The sequence below is a fragment of the Giraffa tippelskirchi genome, chromosome 3 (genome assembly GCF_054371585.1).
Source record: "Giraffa tippelskirchi isolate mGirTip1 chromosome 3, T2T-mGirTip1v1.2.pri, whole genome shotgun sequence".
Classification (NCBI taxonomy): Eukaryota; Metazoa; Chordata; class Mammalia; order Artiodactyla; family Giraffidae; genus Giraffa; species Giraffa tippelskirchi.
The window spans coordinates 39172046-39194281 of record NC_137277.1 but is presented as its reverse complement, the minus strand read 5'-3'; the positions used below and the strand labels follow the sequence as shown (position 1 = coordinate 39194281).

Here is a 22236-nt window from a genome sequence, read left to right as displayed (position 1 = left end):
GCAATGAGAAGCCCAGGCACTGCAACTAGAGAGAAATCTGTGCGGCAATGAAGACCCAGCACAGCCTAAATAAATAAATAAATAAAATTAAACAAAAAGCAAGGCTGGAAGGACAGTAATGCTTCCAACACCCCCAAACGAGTCTCCCCTGACAACCTACGGCGCCTCTCCCCTGGGGGGACCTCTCGCTCTTACTACATACGCTATGCGGTGGCTCTACCAGCTCTGGGTTCCCCAGAAAAACAGCAGCGGCGAAGGAGGGGTCAAAGGTCAGGTCCAGTCAATGTGGAATGACAGCTCCGGGCGGACACCCAAGTCCTGCAGTTCCTTGTTTGATCTTAAGGAAGTTGTTCAACGTCAGCAGCAGCTGGGGTGCTAGCAGCCACCACTACAGTGTTGCTCAGGCAGACAGTCAGGGCCCCCCTCGACTCGCAGGGGAAGGCACTGGTGGAAGATGATGGATTTCTTAAAGAACATTTTGGTGAGTGTACCTGGGTTATGAGGCTACACCTGTCCACACCGGCTGCCCAGAGTGGCCCAGTCAAGGGAGGAGCCAGACGACCACTCCTGCTGTCACCTGGCAGGGAGCCCCTGGTGGGGTGTGGAGGCCACCTGTCACTCGGGGAAGGAGGGACAGAGACCTGGGACAGAGGAGATTAGGGGTGAAGAGGGGGTGTGGGCAGAGTCAGGGATCTCAGCCTTTCCTCCTTGGCCTGGAGGTGTGAGGTGGGGGTCCTGGCATGAGACCGGGCAGAGCTCACGACTGTGCTCCTCTGTCAAGGCTTCCTGATGCCAGGTGAGGGCCTGAGGGGACCCTTACCCACCTGCAGGCTGTGCCAGGTGGGGTGCCAGGGTGGGAGAGGGAGGGACACTGCAGCTGCCCTCCTTCTGCCTGGCTCCAGACACTTGGAGCTGGCAGGCCAGCCCTGTGGCTGCAGCCCTCCCTGCCCTGTTCTATGTGCCTGGGAAGGCCCTAGCAGGGGACCGTGTCCTGTCAACAGGGCCTTGGGGCTGTTAGGGTGACACTTGGGGGTGGTGTGTGTGGCGTTTCCCCCTGGTCTGGGAGTCAAGGTCCCTTCCTGCCAAGTCAGATTGTCCCTGGAGGCTCTGTGGGCACCCCCTTCTTTCAGTTCTGCCAGGCCTTGTGCCCCTCCTGGTGAACATGGGGGCCCAGGCTGACTCGGTGGGTCAGGACTGCTGTCTTCTCATGGGGGGTCGGGGGAGGGGTTGGGTGGGCTGTGTTCTTTCTTTCCCTTCCGGGACTGTGACTGTTTAGGCAGTGTGGGGAGTGATAGGATACTTGTTTGAGGGTTGGTCGAGAAGTCCCCCAATCTCAGGCTGAGCCACCAGTAGCTCCAGAACAGGGGGCAGGGTGTGAGCCTGGTGACCTTTTACAAACCGAAATGTCCTGACACCCCTGGACCTTGGCAGGGTGTGGAGTGGTACACTGGAGGGAGATGGGTGTCATCTTTATCTTCCAGAAAGACTGTGTGGCTGATGTCTGAGGGGGCTGGGCTGATTGGGGAGGCGCTGCTGTGGAAGGCGGGAACTGCCGAGGAGGCTGCTACATGGTCCTGATGAGGGGCAGTGGAGATGATGGGAGTAGGGGTGCTGTTGAGAAGTGCTCAGACTTGGGAGATATTTTGACATTGGACTTGCAGGCCTATCAGGGCTTCTGCCTGCAGTGCAGGAGACCCGGGTTTGATCCCTGGGTCGGGACGATCCCCTGGAGAAGGGACTGGCTACCCACTCCAGTATTCTTATCTGGAGAATTCCATGGACAGAAAAGCCTGGCAGGCTACAGTCCATGGGGTCGCAAAGAGTTGGACACGACTGAGCAACTAACACTTTCACTCTGCAGGCCTATTGGGTATGGAGAATGAGGAAAAAGAAATCAGTGATGATCCTAGGAATTTTGTCAGGCTGGGTGGACAATGGGGAGACTGTCTAGGGTGGAGGAAAACTTTTGAGGGGAAGAGTTAATGATTAAAAAAACAGAGTTTATGAGTGTTCTGTTGGGCCTAGTTCAGTCTGAGATGTCTGTCAGGCACACAATGAGATATGGAGTTCTCAAACCCAGATAGATCTGAACCTGAATCTGGCTTCTGCCTTTACTGAATGTGTTCAGTTTGGGCAAGTTGCTTAATCACTCAATGCCTTCCGCTCCTCTAATCTTCCTTCCCTGGACTGATGCAGTAGTATTTGTAATGTGCCTGATCCAGTGCCCCAGTGCCTGGCATATCACAAGTACCCAACAGATAATATCTTGGGGCTCCCTAAAGTTTTCTTGTATCTTCTCATTTTCCAGCTCAGGAGCATTCAATGGTTCCTTGTTATACAGAGCAGAGCTTGGAAATTGTGACTTGTGGACTGACTTGGCTCACAGACACATTTTGTTTGGTCCATGTAGAGAAAATTTGAATTGGTTATCAATGTTTAAAAGGTGGGAGTTTGCATAAAAATTTGGATTTCTGGCTTATCTTGAAATGTTGAAAACTCTGGCAACATTAAGCTGGCATTCCTGCTTGCAGCCTGGCAGAGAGGAGCAGCGGTTGCCCCTTTTGCAAGGGATGTGCATTCTTCCATTTACCATTGTTTCACTCTCCCAACTCTTATTTTCATTGAGGGAAAATTTACACAACATAAAATTAATCATTTAAAGTGAACGATTCATTGGCATTTAGTATATTTACAGTATTTTGCAATAGTTCTAAATAGTTCTAAACTATTTCTGTCACCTCCAAATAAAATCCCATTTAGCTATTGCTCTCCATTCCGCGCCCTCCGCCCCACACCTCCTCCAATTCCAGCCCCGGGCAATCACTCATCTGCTTTCTCTCTCTATGGATTGATTTGCCTATTTCTATTTTGTAGAATTGGAGTCATACAGTATGCGACTTTTTGCGTCTGGCATCTTTCACTTGGGATGTCTTTCTGAGGCTTATTCACCTTGTAGCTTGTATCAGCACTTCATTTCTTTTCATGGCTGAATGATGTTCTGTTGTGTGGATGCACCACAATTTGTCGATCCATCCAATCGTTGATGGACGTTTGGGTTGTTTCTACCTTTTGGCAAGTGTAAATAGTGCGACTCTTCAGTGTACGAATGAACAACATTCGTGTGCAAGTATTTGTGTGAGTACTTGTTTTCAGTTCTTTGGGTATCTACCTAGGAGTGGAATTGCTGGGTCATATGGCAACTCTATGTTTAACTTATTGAGGAACTGCCAAGTAGTTTTCCACAGCTGCTGTGCCATTTTACATTCCCACCAGCAATGTAAGAGGGTTCCAATTTTTCCACATGCTCACCAGCACCTGTTATTTTCCATTTTTTGACTATAGCCAACCTAGTGGGTGTGAGAGTGGTATCTCATTGTGGTTTTGATTTGCATTTCCCCACAACTTGACTGATGTTCAATAATTTATGTTTCCTTTTTTGTTGGTGTCATGTCTAAGAATACATTACATGATCTAAGATCATGAAATTTTAACCCTATGTTTTCTTCTAAGAGTTTTACAGTTTTAGGTTTAAGTTTTTGCTTTCTGGATGTGGTGTGGTGTACAGGTGTCCAACTTTGTTTATTTTGCATGTGGGTATCTAGTTTTTCTAGCACCATTTGTTGAAAAGACTGTTCTTTCTCTGTCTATTGGTCTTGACCTTGTTAAGAGTCAATTGGTCATAAATGCATGGATTTATCTCTGGGCTCTACATTTTATTCCATTGGTCTATATGTTTATCCTTATGCCAGTACTACACTGTTTTGATCACTGTAGCCTTGTAGTAAGTTTTGAAATTGGGAATTGCGAGTTTTTTTCCAAGAATGTTTTGGCTATTCTGAGTTCCTTGAGTTTCCACGTCAGTTTTAGGAACAGCTTGTCAATTTCTGCAAAGAAATCCAACTCGGATTTTGATAGGGATTGGATTGAATCTGTCGATCACTTTGGGTGGTTATTGCCATCTTAACAATACCGAGTCTTCCAACCCACAGACAAGGAATGCCATACCATTTATTTAAGTCTTCTTTAATTTCTTTCATCATTGTCTTTTAGTTTTCAATACTTGAATCCTTTACCTCCTTGGTTAAATTATTCTGGGTATTTTATTTTATTTTTTTGATACTCTTGTAAATGGAGTTGTTTTCTTAATTTTCTCTTCAGATCGTTCATTGCTGGTGTAGAGAAGTACAAATGACTTTTGTGTGCTGATCTTGCACTCTGCAATTTTGCTGATTTCCTTTATTAGCTCTAGTAGTGTTTTTGTGGATTCTTTGGGTTTCCCATATTGGATCATGTCACCTGCAAATATAGTTTTATTTTTCCTTTTTCATTTCTTTCTCTTATCTAGTTGTTCCGGATAGAGTTTTCAGTATACTCAATAGTAGTGGAGAAAGTGGGCATCATTCTTTGTTCCTGATCTCAGGGAGAAAGCTTGCAGTATGCTTTCTGTATCATTGAGCATGATGTTAGCTATGGATTAAAAAAAAAGCCCTTATCATGTTGAGGAAGTTCCTTTCTATTCCTAGTTTTCTGAGTGTTTTTTTAATCAAGAAAGGGCATTAGATTTTGTCAGATGCGCTTTCTGCATCGAGATGATTTTGTTTTTTTTCCCCTTAATTCCATTAATGTGATATATTACACTGATTGATTTCCTTAAGTTGAACCAACCTTGCATTCCTGGGATAAATCCCACCTGGACACAGTGTGTAACATGCTGTTGGGTTTGATGAGCTAGTATTTTGTTGAAAATTTTTACATCTGTGTCCATCAGGGATATTGGTCTGTAGTTTTATTTCCTTGTGGTTTCTTTGTATGGTTTTGGTAATGATGGCCTATAGAATGAGTTAAGTAGTGTTCCTTCCTCTTTGCTTTTTCTGGAAGAGTTTATGAAGGATTGGTGCTAATTCTTCTTTAAATGTTTGTTGGAATTTACCATGAAGCCATCTGACCCTGGACTTTTCTCTATTGGGAGGTTTTGGATTACCGATCCAATCTCTTGTTATCTCTTCATTTTTTAATGTTACTTGCCTGGTACTTGTAGTCATTTGCATTTTCAAATCCTCTTTCATAGATTTAAATATGAATCTGCCTAATTTTGAAGATGTATTATAAAAACCAGCCATCCTCCCACCCTTCTCCCTGTCCTATCTCTGCTCTGGCCAGTTTGGTCCCTTTCACACCCCCTCTGGATTGAACATGATAATCCCATAGGTCAGTGGTTTTCACAGTGTGGTCTCTGGTCAGGAGTATCAGTATTACCTGGGAGTGTGTTAGAAATGCAGATTCTCTTGGCGGCAGTGTGGTGGTGGTGGTGGCGGTGATGGCAGGAACCTGGGTTTTAACAGGTCCTCCACATGGTTGCATTGTATCACCATTGCCATAGGTAATAGAGAGTCTTGCAGGCTCCTGGTCCAACTTGACATAGTTGAAGCTGTGCCATTGCAGGACTCCAGCAGCCAAGGATCTGTATTCAATGTGAGATGGTGGGAAGGGAGACCAAAGCAGGGAAGGAGAAACATGAAGTCTGCACAGGAGAGAGGAGGGTAGGAGGATTCATTGGAATAGGACCTGTGTCTGGATGGAACTTACTGGGGACAGGTGTCCCCAGTTGGCTGTCCAGGGTGAGGGGTGCAGTCTGTGGTCAGAGAAGAGACAGCGCTTAGGAGCACATGCATTGGCCTGTTCTGCCCTGACTATAGCCATCCTGAGGAGGTAGCCCCAGTCACTCACAGTCAGTCTCCCCTGCCCACTTCATTCTCATCTTGCAGGGCAGGATTTTGAGTCATTCGTTCAGGAAATGTTTCCTGAGCATCTACTCTGTGCCAGACAGCTGTAAACCTGGCGATATAGCAGTGAACAAAATAATCAGAGCCCTGCCCTCGAGGGCTTTCTGTTCTTGTGGGCCATCCTTTGCCTTCCTCTACAGGTTTCAGCAGCCAGGCTGGCGTCCAGCTGGCCCTCATCCTGCTGTCCTGCAGATAGGGGCCTTTGAACCAGCAGCTGAGCCAGGACAGCTCGGTGTGTGGTGTGGTTGGGCAGCCCTGGGACACATCTGATCTGGTTCCCAACGGGGTGTGTGCTCTGGGCTCTCAACTCCCCAAGTTTCCAAAACTCTCTATGAAATTTTGCAGGAATCCTTTTCTTTAGTGACGTCTTCCTTCCCTGTGGGATGAGAAACCTGCTCAGACCCCTGTTTTCTCCCCATCCCCGACAACCCCCAGCCCTCATCTCCATCCTGTTTTCGTGGGACCCCTATGGGCTGGAAGACACCTTGTCCTCCATCCTTGTCTGGTTTTAGCCCTTCTGGTTGCTGTTGACATGCCTTGGCCTCCTTATGCATGTCCTGGGTTGAGGCTGGATCAGGAAACATTCGCTGCTGCCATGCATGGAGTGAGTCCTGCGTTGGGTGCTGTCCCCGGCTCTGCAGACTGGCTCACATTATCCGACCACAGCCCTGTGAATCGGCGTGGTTCTGAGCCCTGTTGCAAGGCTCAGGCGCTCACAAAGCCTTGTCCTGTGTGTGAGCAGTGGGTGGGTGGTACCTCCTAGGCAGGAATGTAGAAAGGCTGCTCATACACAAACACAGTCTGCCTGCAGGAGGGGAGCAGAGGAGCCCAGAGTTAGGGTAGGACCCCCAGCAGGGATCCAGTGGGCAGCAGATGGATGGCGGTGGGTGTTACTTCTCCAGCGAGGTTCAGAGAGGAGGAGGAAAGAGGGGGGGGGGTGTGCTGGTGGGGGCCTCTGAGCGGCGATGCTGTAAGAAGGAAAGAACAGGTGGCCACCCATCTGCTGGGAAAGGCCGCGTCCACGTGTAGAGCTGCTGTGGACCAAAGGGAGGTAGGCCAGGCCACTCCTGTCCCCAGGAAGGGCCCAGGGTGCTGAGATGGGGCAGTGGCCCTTCTGTACTGAATTTCTTCCATTGCTTCTGCTTCTTCACCACCTGGGCAGGGGGCTGGCACCTGAGTGAACAAGGAGGAGTGCCGGGAAGATTCCTCAAGACTGGCCTTGCAGTTCCTGTTCTCTCCTGCCCATTACCACGGACCTCCTCTAACCCTCTCCCCGCAAGGACTCGCTTTGTCCTTCTAAAGGAAGATCGGGTAGTTTCTATACGGGGAGGTGGGAGGACACGGCTTGAACCTGGACGGAGCCTTGGGGCCCAGCCTGTGAATTCCTTGGCTGGGCTCTGGCTCTTGGTGATTATTTTACAGACTACCCGACTGGCTGTTAAAGCAGAGCCCATGGGGAAGGCTGGCCTCTGCTCAGATTTGGGTGGTGATGGCTATTGCTGATACCCTGCTGCTACTGGTGAGGAGGCTGAACTACATTTCTTGCTAACTGATGGAGGGGGATCCCCTTGTGAAGGATGCTCCCGGCAGGGCTTCATTCTGTCCTGAAGAGCCTGTGGGATGATGCCCGTGAGTCAGTGAGCATTTATTGCATGCCTGCTGTGTGCCCTTGGCTGCGTGAAGCAGTCTCAAGGGGTGTGGACAAGGGTGGGACTGGAACTGCTGTCCCAGGCTGGCCTGAGTCACCTTGCTTCTGGGTGGAAACAGAGGCTTGCTCTTTGCCAAGCCTGGAACCGTCCCTTTGGAAAGTTCAACAAGTCACCATGAAGTGGGGCCAGGTCAGCCCAGGCCGAGTTGCCACTGGCTGATTTCTGCTCCTGGACACTGTCCACGCCGCAGTTGTCCACCCAGTGCATTACTCAGGGCTGAGGCTGAGTCAGCCCTTTCATCTCACCACCTGTGCCAGCTCTGAGGCCATGGAGCATCTTCCTTCAGGAAGTAGACCCATTTTTAACAGTAATCAAAACACACTGCCTCTGGGAAGATGGACGAAGTCAAGAAAAGCTTAATCAGGAGAAGCTGGGACTTCTCTGGTGTTCCAGTGGTTAAGACTCCTTGCTTCCACTGCAAAGGGCACGGGTTTGATCCTTGGTTGGGAACTAAGATCTGGCATGCTGCACAGCGAGGCCAAAAATTAAATAAATAAAAATTTTCATAAAAATAAAAGGAAAAGCTAACTACTTAAAGGTACTAGATCATCTCCCAGCAGGACACAGTTTATTTCCAGGGTGAAGTTTCTCAGAGTTCCTTATAGAAGTTGCTGTTTTTCCAGTAATCATGTACAGATGTGAGAGTTGGACCGTAAAGAAGGTTTAGCACCGAAGAATTGGTGCTTTCGAACTGTGGTGTTGGAGAAGACTCTTGAGAGTCCCTTGGACACCAAGGAGATTAAACCAGTCCATCCTGAAGGAAATCAACCCTGAATATTCATTGGAATGACTGGTGCTGAAGCTGAAGCTCCAACACTATCGCCACCTGATGCGAAGAGCCCATTCATTGGAAAAGACCCTGATCTGGGAAAGATTGAAGGCAGGAGGAGAAACAGGTGGCAGAGTATGAGATGGTTAGATAGCATCACCAACTCAATGAACATGAATGTGAGCAAACTCCAGGAGATAGTGAAGGACAGGAGAGCCTGGTGTGCTGCAGTCCATGGGGTCATAAAGAATTAGACACAACTTAGCAACTGAACAACAACAAAAGCCATGGACCAGGCTCTGGTACTTCTTGTTCATATTCTTACTTCATCTTCACGTGAGCCCTGAAAGGCAGGGGCTGATTCTGCCTTCAGGTGAAGGAAGTCAGAGAGATTGAATCACATGCCTTGTGCCACACAAACCAGTCAGTAGGATGTCGGCCACTCTCCAGACCTGGATTTGACCACTGGATTCTACCGCCTCCTGTTGAGTTGACCCTCTGTATCCATGGGTTCTGCATCCACAGATTCAACCGAAGATTTTGATTTTGATCCCCAGCTGGTGGAACCTGTGGGAAAAGGGGGCAGCTATGCTCCGCCATTTTCTTTTCCTAAAAAAATTTTTTTTATTCATTTATTTAGTTTTGGCTGCGCTGGGTCTTCAGTGTTTTGTGGATTTTCTCTAGTTGTGGTGAGCAGGGGCTACTGTCCAGTTGTGGTGCACGGGCTTCTCATTGCATTGGCTTCTTTTATCTTTTTGGAGCATGGGCTGTGGGGGGTACGGGCTCAGTAGTTGTGGTATACAGGCTTAATTGCCCCGGGGCATGTGGAATCTTCCCGGACCAGGGATCAAACCTGTGTCTTTTGCATTGGAAGGCAAACTCCTAACCACTGGACCACCAGGGAAGTCCCTGTGCCATTTTCTATAAGGGACCGGAGCATCCTTGGATTTCAGTATCCCCAGGGATGCTGGAACCAGTCCCCACAGATATTGAGGGAGGACAGTCTTTCTACCACACTCAAACCTCAGTAGCTTTCCAGGACCTTCCAGATTAAGCCCAAATTCCTGGCATTCAGAGTCTCTCAGACCTGCACCCTCCTTTTCAGTCTGAACTTCAGGATGTTGACCCAGAGGCCTCGGGCAGCCGAGTTGATCCACTCACCGTTCATTGAGCACACACCGTGCTCCTTCACCTTTGCCCTCACTGTTAGCACTGCCTGTAACGCCCTCCCCACCCTCGCTATTGGGTTTCCCTAGTAGCTCAGATGGTAAAGCGTCCACCTGCAATGCAAGAGATCCGGGTTCAATCCCTGGGTTGGAAAGATCCCCCCCAGAGAAGGAAATGGCAACCCACTCCAGTATTCTTGCCTGGAGAATCCCCATGGACAAGAGGAGCCTGGTGGGCTACAGTCCATGGGGTCGCAAAGAGTCGGACATGACTTAGCGACTAACACACACTCCTTCTCTATCAAGTGATTCCTGTTTATCTTTTAAGGTCTGGTTGCATTTACAACCAGAAGCCTTACAAGAAGCCTTCCTTGATGTGGTCGTTTTAAAACATGACCTCAAATTCTTGACACTTCTCTCCTGTAGATGTGGAACCTCATTCCTATCCCTTCGAGTGCAGGCTGGTCATGGACACTTGCTTCTAAAGAATAGGACAGGGACTTCCCTGGTGGTTCATTGGCTAAGAATCTGCCTTTCAATGCAGGGGACATGGGTTCAATCCCTGATGAGGAAACTAAGATCCTCCTGCCACAGGGCAACTAAGCCCACAGGCTGCAGCTTCTGAGCCTGTGTGCTCTGGAGCCTGTGCACCACTACTAGAGTGAAGTCTAAGTGCTGCAACAAAAGATCCCACATGCTGCAAGGAAGTTCCTGCACGCTGCAACTAAGACCCAAAGCATCCAGATAAAAAAATAAATATTAAAACCATAAAGAATAAGGAATAGGATAAAGAATAAGGATAAAATAAGATAAAAATAAGGACTAGAATAAGGAATAGGTGTAAAGGTACTATAGCTTCTTTTGTGGTTTCTCTCTTGGCTGTCTTGCTCTGGGTGGGTTGGGGTGGGGGAGGGTCAGCCGCCATGTTGTAAGGACACTCAAGCAGCCAAAGGAGAGGTCTGTGTGATGGGAACTGGGCCCTCCTGCTAACAGCTTTGTGACTAAACCATCTTAGAAGCAGATCCCCTGGCCACAATCAAGCCTTCAGCCTCTTCTGACATCTTGAATGCAACTGCCTGAGAAATCTTGAGCCAGAACTGCCCAATGAAGCAGTTTGAATTCCTGACCCATGGACATTGTTGTGAGTCACTAAGTTTTGGGAGTAATTTGTTACATAGCAGTAGTGAACTAATATCCTTACCTCCCAGCAAGGAGTGCTGCCTGCCTGCTCTGAACCACTGATCACCTACAGCATCACCCTGCGTAGTTTTGTCTCATAATTAAGATCTGTTGTGTTGTGTAGTTACAAAGTCATGTCTGACTCTTTTGAGACCCCATGAAGTGTAGACCGCCAGGCTCCTCTGTCCGTGGGATTTCCCAGGCAAGAATACTGGAGTGGGTTGCCATTTCCTCCTCCAGGGGATCTTCCCGACCCAGAGATTGAACCGGAGTCTCTTGCATGGCAGGCAGGTTCTTTACCACTGAGCCCCTGGGAGGGGTTCCTTCCCCAGTACTTCCAGTGACCAGTGCTTAATCATGTGGGGTTAATTGATTAACTAGCACAAGAGCATCGTGTAAGAACACACCTAAGGTTTTTTTTGGTTGCCAGATTATATAGATACCAATGGGTAAGTTGGATATGGAGGTGACTTAAGAGAGTTTCTTTATCTATAATGCACAGGGTCATGATTAGACCTGGAAATTAATTGGCCTGAATTCAGGGGCTTTCTGTGGGCACAAAAGGCTGTAAAACGTGTGTTCCTGGGAGTGCTGTCTTATGAAAGTGCCGGACGGGGGATAATGTAGCAGGAATTAGGGGAAGTGAAGAGAGGCATGCTAGAGCCTCTGATTATGTGTTGACGTCTTTGCAGTTGATTAATTACAGAAATAATTTATAATTGTTATAGAAAATTGAAAAAATACTGAAAAGCAAAAAGGAAAAAAATTATCCTTAGCCTATAACTCAACTTGGCAAATATTCTTCAAGATATTTTTCTCTGGATGAGTGATGTGTACATCCACATGAAGATATATATGTTGGAAAAAAAAAGGATCAGGACTTCCCTGAGTGGTCCAGTGGTTAAGAATCTGCCTGCTAAAGCAGGGGACACGGGTTCAATCCTTGGTCTAGGAAGATTCCATGTACCTCGGAGCAATTAAGCCCATGTGCCACAATTGCTGAGTCCACACTCGAGAGCCCATGAGCTGCAACTACTGAGCCTGTGTGCCTTAGAGCCTGTGCTCCTTAACCAGAGAATCCACTGTGGTGAGAAGCCCAAGCGCCGCAACTAGAGAATAGGCCCCACTCGCTGCAAGTAGAGAAAGCCTGCACTCAGCAATGAAGCCCCAGCCAAAAATAAATATGAAAGTAATAATTAAAAAGGGGCCATATTGTTCTGATCCTTACTTTTCTCACATGACATGAGGTTTCATACCAGCGTAACCAACACAGATCTCCTTTTAGAGTTATTTTATTGTATGGGCATACTTCCGTGTATTATTTATTTTTCCCTTATTGATGTGTACTTCAACTATTTCCACTTTTTTTTAACCCATAAACAGTGTTTCTACAAATATCCTTGTATACATATTTTTGTGTAGTTGCCCAAATATTGCTTTAGCGTAAATTCCTTACGGTAGTTTTATGGACCAAAATACCTGAACATTTTTCAGGCTTTGGACACATTGTACCAAATTGCCCTTCAGAAAGTACCAGGCACACACTTATCTATAGTCCTTGCCAGCACTGAATTTTCTTTTTAATCTTGTCCAATCTGATAGGTGAAAGATGTTATCTTCTTATTATCTTAATTACTTTAATAACTAGGGAGGCTGAGCATGTTTCATTGGTCATTTTATATTTCTCCTGGAGCAAATTGAGTCCTTTGCATATTTTTGTTTCCTTTACAAAACTTATTTCTTTGGAATTGAACTATGCAAGTAATATAGGTCTACATGCTTGTGAAGCATCCCATATATAAAGTAGAACTCCCTTCCCTACTCTCTCCCTCTTCTTGTTATAATAACTTTTTGACAGTGTGAGGTATATTCTTCTGTATTATTTTCTGTTCATTTATATACATACCTATACATAATTTTAGGTTTTGTTTTTACTAAAATGGGGTCACATTCTCTGTGATGTTCTGAATTGCACCCCTGCCCCCTATATTTAATAGATCTTGGAGAGCATCTTATGTCAGCAATATGGATCTACTGCTTTCTTTTCAAAACATATTTGTTTTGGCTGCATCCGATCTTAGTTGCAGCATTCAAGATCTTTCGCTGTGGCAGGCAGGCTTCTCTTTAGTTGAGGCATGGGCTCTGTAGTTGTGGTGTGCAGGCTTAGTTGCCCTGAGGCATGCAGGATCTTAGTTCCCCAACCAGGAATCAAACCTGAGTCTCCTGTATTGGAAAGGGAATTCTTAACCACTGGACCTACCAGGGAAGTCCTCAGATTTCTTTCCAAATAATTGAGCAGTTTTTTTGAACAGCTTACCATAAAGCCACCCATTTAAAGTGTACAGTTTAATGATTTTTAGTATATTTACAGAATTGTGTAACCATTACCACAATCAATTTTAGAACATTTTTCATCAGCTCAAATAGAAACCTTATATCCTTTAGCTTCCAAATCCCCCATTTCTCTGAGCCCTAAACAACCACAAACTTATTTCTCTCTCTATAGATTTGCCTATTCTGGGCATTTTATATTAATGGAATCACATAATATGCAGCCTTTTATGTCTGTGTCCATTCACTTAGCATAGTGTTTTCAAGGTTTATCCGTGTTGTAGCATGTGCCTATACTTCATTCTTTTTTTTAACAGTTGAATGCTGTTCTAGTGTATGGATATACTGTAATCTGTTTATTCAAAAGTTGATGGGCATTTGGATTGTTTCCACTTTGGGGTGTATTACAAATACTGCTGCTGTGAACATGTGTGTACAAGTTTTTGAGTGGACGTATGTTTTCACTTCTCTTGGGGATATATACCTAGAAGTGGAATTACTGAAATGGTAGTTCTTTTTATGTTGCTGGATTCAGTTTGCTAGAATTTTGTTGAGAATTTTTGCATTTATTTTCATAAGCTGTATTGGTCTGTAGTTTTCTTTTCTTGTGATGTTAATTTTGGTGTCAGCATAGTACTAGCCTCATGAAATAAGTTGGGAAGTGTTCCCTCTTCTATTCCTGGAAGAATTTGGGAGGAATTAGTATTACTTCTTCTTTAAGGGGTAGAATTTACAACTAAAGCCATCTGGACCTGGGCTTTCCTTTGTGGGTAGTTTTTTGACTACTAATCCAACCTCTATTATTTATTATAGGTCTTTTTAGATCTTCTGTTTCTTCCTGAGTCAGTTTTGGTTGTCTGTGATTGCAGGGGATTGTCCATTTCATCTGTGTATGTATTAGTCGCTTAGTTGTGTCCCACTCTTTGTGACCCCATGAACTGTAGCCCACCAGGCTCCTCTGTCCATGAATTCTCCAGGCAAGAATACTGAAATGGGTTGCCATTCCCTTCTCCAGAGATTGAACTTGGGTCCCCCGCATTGCAGGCAGATTCTTTACTGTTTGAGCCACCATGGAGGTCCCCATTTCATCTAAATTATCTAAATTATTGACATATGGCTTCCCATAGTATTTATATCTTATTCTATGTAGCTTATTCTGATCAGTTTCCTGTAGATCGATATTTAAGTTGTTTCCACTTTTTTTTTTTTGCTGTTACAAACAATGCTGCAGTGACCATTTTATTGTGTCTATCTTTGAGTTCATGTGTCAGTGTATTTATAGGATATGTTCTAGAAGAAGAATGGTTGGGTTAGAGGTCTGTGTATTTAAAATGTTGATGGTTTCTATCTTCTTATCCCCTTTCTTCTCATCTTTCTATCCTTACTAATTTGTATAAGTTCTTTTTTTTAAAAAAATATCTATTTATTTGGCTGTGTCAGGTCTTAGGTGTGCATGCAGGTCTTCTGTCGTGGCTTGAGGGCTTCTCTGTAGTTGTGGTGTGCAGGCTCAGCTAATTGTGGTGCATGGGCTTAGTTGCTTTGCAGCATGTGGGATCTTAGTTCACCAGCTAGGGATCCAACCTGCATAGCCTGCATTGGGAGGCGGATTCTTAACCCCTTGACCACCAGGGAAGTCCCTCTGTAAGTTCTTTATGTTTATTATTCTTGGTGTCCTGTAGATTGGAGTTGGTAAGAATCCATAGAGCAAATGGGAAGGATAGATTTGAGAGCTGGATGTTTGATGGCTGCTTCTGGTCAAAGGTGCTTGATGTGGGTGCCCTAAGCTTGTCCTCAGCCCTGAACATTCACACGTGGGGTTTCCAGACCCTGGAACCTGAACTTCGCAGAGGTTGGAGACTCTTCGCCTCTGATGGGCCAGTTTTAGCTTGGGAGAGGTCACTTGGAGTCTGCAGCAGGGCCAGGTTTCTGCCCGTGACTCTGCAAGGGTCCTTTCCATGGTGGTTCTCTTCTGAGAATGTGGAGGGTGATGGGGGCATCGGGCAGTTCTGGCCTGTGGGTGCCTGCAGAGGAAGGCAGGATGGATGCCCTACCTCTATGTGGAGAGGCGACAAGGACATGTTTCCTTTTCACTACTTTCTTTTGTCCCCTATTTATCTGGGGACTGTCTGTTCTGTGCACTGATTAACTCAGGGCTTGCCAATGCCTGGAAGAAAGTAGAGCTCTTTTCACAGAATGGGAAGAGGGGACACTTCTGGTGGAACCTCTGCCTGTATTTTGTTAGGGTACAACTTTCAGCCCCTCACCCTTCCATTCCACCTTCTTTTTCTCTTTTTGGTCTTATCTGGAGTTTACAAAGTTGGCACCAAAGTAGGTTAAAATTTTGGACTTACATAGTTTATGATTTTAAAAATAACCCATCCAGGCTCCTGGAGGCTGCAGTTTTCAGGCTTTGCTCTCAAGTTCTTGGGTTCCCAAAATGTCCCTTGGGGACAGCGGACAGGGACAGGCAGAGGCAGCCCACCAGGGGCTCAAGCTTCCACAGCTGTCTTGGCCAGGGCAGCATGCTTTAACTGGTTTTGTATGCTGGAATTCTAAGTAAGACTTTTATGAGGAGACAGAAGGGGCTGTGTGTTGCCACAAAACTTGGAAATCTATTTGTGTGGGACATCTTGGCCCCACTATTGGGTTGAAAGCATCTGAAACACGAATGCTGCTGGAGGATGAATCTCCAAGCTTGGGGAGACCTTGGCTTTTCCCAGGGGCCCCTCCCTCTTGACAGAGACTGAGTAACTGTTCTCTCCAGGGCCATGTGCCAGCCTGGGCGTGCTTTGTTCCCCCTCTTGTTGTATGGGGCGTTCTGGCTCTTCTAGCCCTGCAAAGGCGAAATCAAATTATCTTCTCTCTTGATCCAAATGAATTTCGTCCCTGGGGAAGCCCGGGTTGTACTTCCAGACAGTCAGCAGGGAGACTTTTTCTCTCTACCTCCTGGCTGACACCCTGTCTTTGTCTCTCTGCCCTGTTTGTGTCTTTCAGTCAGCGGAGTTCTTCGAGATGCTGGAGAAAATGCAGGTAAGCATCCTCAATGTGGGGGTAGGGTGGGGCAAGTCTCGGGTGGGACAGGGCGTCAGTGACCTCAGGACACAACACCAGGAGAAACCCACGGGCAAAACTCGGGTCCTTGGAGGGAGGGCAGAGAAGAGAGCACTCACAGTTCTGATGGCCTGGGCCACCTGAGGCCATTTCTACGTGAACGGCACACAGGATTCTGGAATGGCTCCTGCCTGAAAGATGGAGAGAAGATAAACAGAACCTGCCAGCTGGGCAGACGGATGTGGGGAGGGTTTGAGAGGGTCCGTCGTTCCTGGAATGGGTCGGAAAGAAAGCCCCTTCTTAGAGGAGTCATCTCACGTCTGGGAGGCAGAGCAGCCAAGTAGGAGACAGACCTGAGTTCAAATCCTGCTTCTAACACTCGCTAGCACTAGTTCCTACCCTTTTCTGAGCCTCTTGTTCCTGTTTTCTGTCTACTCACAGCACTATTCTTGCCTCACTCTGATGCCAAACGCGTGGCCATTTTCCCACACTAAACAATTCTGCAACACCAGCTGGGTGCCCTACACTTTCACCCAGTTCTGACACTGTCTCCCTGGAGATCTCACAGGTGAAGGGCTCAGTCCCATAAGACCACCCTCCTCCAACTTCAACCCCAATCCCAAGTCCAGATTATCACCTGTGTTTTGACTCACCGGCTATAAATCAGAGGTTCCCATGATCGCTCCTTGGTTCCATTAATTCACTAGAGCGACTCACAGAACTCAGGAAACCCACTGACTTACTAGGTTAACAGCTTATTATAAAAAGAGATAACTAAGGAACAGCCAGATGGAAGAATGGCCAGGGGCAAGGTATGTGGGAAGGGATGCAAACTCCCATGCCTTCTTCAGGCACAGTGTGTGTTCACCAGCTGGGAAATCCCCCAAGCCCTGTCCTTGTGGGTTTTTGTGGAGGCTTCTTTACACAGGCATGATTGATTAAATCATTGGCCATTGGTGATTGATTGAATCTCCAGCCTCTCTTCCATCTCTGGAGGTTGGGGGTGGGGTGAAAGTTCCAACCCTCTAATCAGGGTTGGTTCCCCTAGCAACAAGCTCCCATCCTTAGGGGCTTCCCAGAAGTTACCTCATTAACATAAGCTTATGAATAACAAGACACCCCTTTCACCTTTCTGGCTCTGGAGCTGTTTCAGGAATGAAGGACAGGTTCAAATGCTGTAAAAAAGAGATGCTCCATTGCTCTTAGCACCTAGGAAATGCCAAAGATTTTAGGTTTTTCCTACATTTATAGTTGGCTTTGTACAATCAGAAAGAGCTTTCCCTTTTCTCCATTCATTTGTTCATTTGTCCATCTATCCATTCATCCATTCATCCATTCACTCATTGGTATGGACTCATGGATTCTTATTATACTATAGTTTATAGCCTATATAATAAAATCTTTGTTTATTTTAATGCTCAAGTTGTCTTAGATTTGGCCAGTGGGAGCCCCTGGGACCTGGCTGCTGTACCAAATATATATTAATATTTCTCATAAATCACAATATCACAGCTTCTATAAATAAGAATACGAATACCCACTTACATGGTTGTCAGGATGAAATGAGAAATAACAGTTACAAATGGGAAGAAGATACTGATGATAGCCTCCATATTTTAGGCACTTCTCTGGGCTCAGAGATTGATAGGTGTCACCTCATTTCTTCCTGAGAAGGCCCACAGGAAGAAGGTATATTGTTATCCCCATTTCACAGATGAGAAAACTGAGGCACAGAGCTATTAAATAAAGCACTTGAGGGCCGATAAGTTATTATTGTAGCTTTGGAGCCAGAAGGCTTAGCCACTATGTTGTGGTGGCTAAGTAGACACTCCAGGCTCCAGAAAGGAGGATTCTGTAGTGATGGTTTGGAAGCTCTAAAAGGGAGGCAAATGAAGTGCCCACAGTCAGCCTGAGATGCAGGTGGAGCTGCTGAGAGGGTGACTGCCACCAGCAAGCAATCAAGCATGGTCCTCATGGGAAAGCTAGGTCACCCTAAGGGTGGGGAGAGGTAGGGATGGTTTAAGGGAAAACTATTATTAGTGGTTGTGTTATTATCCAAGCAAGTTATTAAAATCTCCTTCTGTGCCCAGCAGTGTATGGACTACAAGCTAATTTATATGTATTTAGGGAACTTACAGTCAAGTTTTGGAAACAGGGAGGGTCCTGGCCTTGACAGTGAGTGGTGGGAGGCAGCATATTATTAAGTAAAGTTGAGATTTCTACCTCAGTCCATGGAGTCCTGCTCTGCACTCTACCAAGCTGGCAGGGAATTTGCAGCTCACCCTGCCTTCTCTCTGGTTGCTCCTGCAATCCACTCGCTCTTCACCCTTTACCCACTTCCCTTCCCCTAGAAGGCCTCCCCACAAAGGGCTTCTCTGAGCACAGAATCCAGCCCCACTCAACTGACCTCATCATTCTCTTATTTCAAGGCTGCTGAGTTGTCTTCTCAGCTAGATTGGGAGCCTGTCAAGGGCAGGGTGTCTGTTTTATTTTTTCTGGCCATGCTACGTGGCTTGCAGGATCTTAGTTCTCTGACCAGAGATGCAACCGTGCCCTCTGCAGTGAAACTACAGAGTCTTAACCACCGGACTACCAGAGAATTCCCAGGGGTCTCGTTTTTATGCTTCCTTTCTGTCTCCATGGCAAGTGGCTGACCCCCGTGGGTGGTTGGTCAATTTCATCTCAATTGAGACTACCTGGGGCTGAGACCAGACTTCCCAATGCTTGCGCCTCTGCCAGGTACCCACTGGGCCCCAGCCTCCGAGGGGCCACAGCTTCCAGCTCTTCTGTGTGTCTGAAAGTCACGTGGGGAAGTGGCTGGTGTGAAGTGTGGCTGGAGTCTGTCCTTGAGTGTGGGCGCCCTCTTTCATGCTGCGGGTATGGAGACAGAGCCTCGAGCATCGTAGCATCCAGGGCACTCTGAGAGTTGTGAAGAGCTGAGACTAAGATCCAGGACTCCTGACCTCCCTGACCAAGAGTCTAGGGATTTGAAGAAGAGCGCAATCCCTTGATCCAACAGAAGTGCACAAGCTTTGGATCCCTTCAGTCCTGGGTTCAAGTTCTAACTCTGACACTCTCTAGCTGAGCATCCTTGATCAAGTCACTCTACCTCTCTGAACCTCAGTGTCCACATGGCCAGGGATGAGGGAGGGGGCCATAATCATGACACCTATAGCAAGGAGATCAAACCAATCAATCCTAAAGGAAATCAACCCTGAATATTCATTGGAAGGATTGATGCTGAAGCTGAAGTTCCAATACTTTGGCCACCTGATGTGAAGAGCCGATTCATTGGAAAAGACCCTGATGCTGGGAAAGATTGAAGGCAGGAGGAGAAGGGGGCGACAGAAGATGAGATGGTTGGATGGCATCATCGACTCAATGGACATGAGTTTGAGCAAGCTCCGGGAGATGGTGAAGGACAGGGAAGCCTGGTGTGCTGCAGTCCATGGGGTCGCAAGGAGTCGGATACGACTTAGCGACTGAACAATAGCAAAGGATGACACATGGAGAGGGCCCAGTGCTGGGCGGTGGCTCTGTCATGGGGGAGGGCACGGGAGGAGGTTTGCTCACCTGCCCGGGTCTGTTTCCAGGCAGGGATGACTAATGAAGGACAAACAGACCAACTCCTGACATCACCCCAGTCTTCATCCTCCCAGTTTGCTTCCCTGGTCAGGGACTTCTATCCACTCAGGTGGTTTTCTCCCCATGTGGGGAAAGGACGCCCTGTCGAGCAGAAGGGACCCTCCCCACGCCCTCCTGGGCAACACTGCTGGTGACTCAGTCCCGCCAAGTCCGGAGAAGCCCAAGTCTAAATCCACCCAGGGAGTGAGCGAGCAGGAGTCCTGAGCTCTGAGGGCTGCGGGACAGGACTGTGCACTGTGGACACACGGCCCAGCTTCACATCCAGGTGCTGACACCCACTAGCTCCAGGAACCTTCTCCCAGGGCTCCCGTTTCCATGTTGATAAATAGGTGCTGAGGGTTTTCAGAGGAGACTGAAGGAGGGAGCGCTGTGCAAGGTCAAGTTCCTGCTCTGTATTATTATGATTGGGCAGGGGCTGCTGCAGGACACTCTTCTCTCCAGAGGGACCTGCGTGTCCCAGTGTGTCCCAACATCTCACACCCTTGTCGGAATTTATTCAAACAGTCTTGGGAACACCATGTACCCCACTCCCTCAAAACCCACTTAAGTCAGAATGTGGCACCACTGGACCGGGCCCTGTTCCCCAGAAGAGCATCTTCCAGACACCTGCAGATGATGCCCTTTAATCCAGGCCCAGTGAAGGTGCCTGACCCTTGTGGTGACACCTCTGTGAGATGGATGGGTGGGTGTTAGAATCCTCATTTCGCAGTTAAAGCTGTGGAAGCTGCAAGAGGCTCAACTTTGTCAAGGGTCACTGACAGTAAGACAACAGCAGAGTGAGGACCAGGCCACCTGCCTGTCAGCCGTGGGCCCTCCCACCAGGGAGGGGTGGAGCTGGTGTGGCATGAGGTCCAGCCTGCGGGTGCCGACACCCCAAGATGCAGATTCCCATCCCTCACCCCTAACCTGTTGGCTTTGAGAGATCCTGGTGGAGATGTTTAAGTGCTAAAATAGGTCTTGCCTGGTGGTACAGTGGATAAGAACCCACCTTGCAATGCGGGGGACATGAGTTTGATCCCTGGTCCGGGAAGATCCCACGTGCCATGGGGTAGCTAAGCCCATGAGCCACGACTACTGAACCCAAGTGCTGCAACTACTGAAGCCCATGCACCTAAAGCCCATACTCTGCAACGAAGACTGCAACATTCCGCTGTCAACTAACCCCTGCTTGCTGCAACTAGAGAGAAAGTTCATGCAAAGCAACGAAGACCTAGCGCAGTAAAAAAAAAAAAAGCACCGAGATGAAAAAGCTGTTTACCTATAGCTTTTACCATATAATGACCACTCTTCCAAGGGTTCAACACGTTCTCAACATTTAATTTTCATCACAAGAGTAGGTGCCATTTTCGTTCCCATTTTATAGATAGGAACACTGAGCTACAGAGAGTTTTGTGACTTATCCAAGGTCATCCGGTCATAAGTGGCAGTGTTGCGATTTGAACCCCTGTATCTGGCTTGAGCCTATGCTCTTAACCTGCTGCCTTGCTGGAGGCTGCTGTGAGGCCTGAGTGTGTAAGGGCCCAGCACACGCCAGCTGCTGCTGCTGTTGTCACTAACCACCAGCTAAGGCAGCTGCTTCTGATAGACTCCTCTGTTTGGCTCGTCTTCTGTGACCTTTGCTTTTCCATGGATCCTCTTTTCCTTGTTTCTGCAGGGGATCAAGCTTGAAGAGCAGAAGCCGGGACCCCAGAAGAACAAGGTGGGCTGGGCGGGTGACAGGCAGGGGACACAGCAGGCTTGCTGGGTTCTGCTATCTTACGCTGTCTATCTCAGATTTTCACCATGAGCCACTTAAGTGACCACACCATGTTGACTGGGGCACAGTGGGCAGCAAGGGGGGCCCTGGCTTGATGCCTCTGAGGCAGCTTCTGGGTGGACTGGGGTGGAGAAAAGGCTTGAGGCTCAGCCTGGCTTCTCCGCACCCACTCCTGTGAATGGACCACATGCCATGTGTAGGGGTGTCAGGCTCTGTGCTCCAGGTTCCAGAGGCATCAACTCTCAGCTTCAACTTCCATTGCCCAGGCCCAGGGGTGCAGCTCATCACTTGGAGGTCAGCCCTCTTACCTGGAGGGGGCTGGATGGGACCAGAGGTTACCTTCCTGTCATAGCCTCCTAGGGTGAGCAACTGGGTCACCAGAAGCGTGGGCCTCAGTGCTTTGCATACTGCGTCTTCAGCTGGCAGGGTCTGCACTCAGGTTCTGTCACTCTGGGGAAGAACTCAAGCCAGGTTCCAGAGCTGCCTCCAGGCTGTTTTTCTGTCCGGTGTTCTGCCCGCTGATCCTCCCAAGGCCCTGCGGCAGTCCGCCAGGCCCCCAGCCCATGACCTCCCCCATCTGGGAGAGGGGAATGGAAACAGTGATCAAACCTGCTGGGTGTTTCGGGGATGGATGGTGACATTGTCTGGTTTGTCTTGCAGGATGACTACATTCCGTACCCCAGCATCGACGAGGTAGGAGCCCCCTGGCTGCCTTCAGCTCTGGGTCCTGTCTCTGGGGCGTAGCTGGGGGAGCTGATGGTGATGATGTTGATGGTCCCTGCCTGGCCCCACGTAGAGAGAACGCCGGCCCTGGAACTTGAGGGCCTGAGGTCTTTTCCCATTATTC

The 22236-nt window shown here is 47.7% G+C and overlaps 1 protein-coding gene across 20 annotated transcripts in view; it reads left to right on the top strand.

Moving 5' to 3' along the window:
* The window catches only part of RAP1GAP2 (RAP1 GTPase activating protein 2), a 260021-nt gene that overhangs the window by 181345 nt on the left and 56440 nt on the right, over positions 1–22236 (top strand). For 13 of the 20 annotated variants that reach the window (XR_014079510.1, XM_081579975.1, XM_081579974.1 and 10 more), the window contains 3 exons: positions 15932–15967; positions 21288–21332; positions 22050–22082. Coding sequence is in view for 17 of the 20 variants with exons in the window: in XM_081579975.1 (XP_081436101.1) it covers positions 15932–15967; positions 21288–21332; positions 22050–22082 (114 nt within the window). In the remaining 3 variants the exon portion in view is untranslated. Of the gene's footprint in view, positions 1–15931; positions 15983–21287; positions 21333–22049; positions 22083–22236 lie in introns of all 20 variants that reach the window. The other 7 variants (XR_014079509.1, XM_081579971.1, XM_081579970.1 and 4 more) reach the window with 2 other exon arrangements.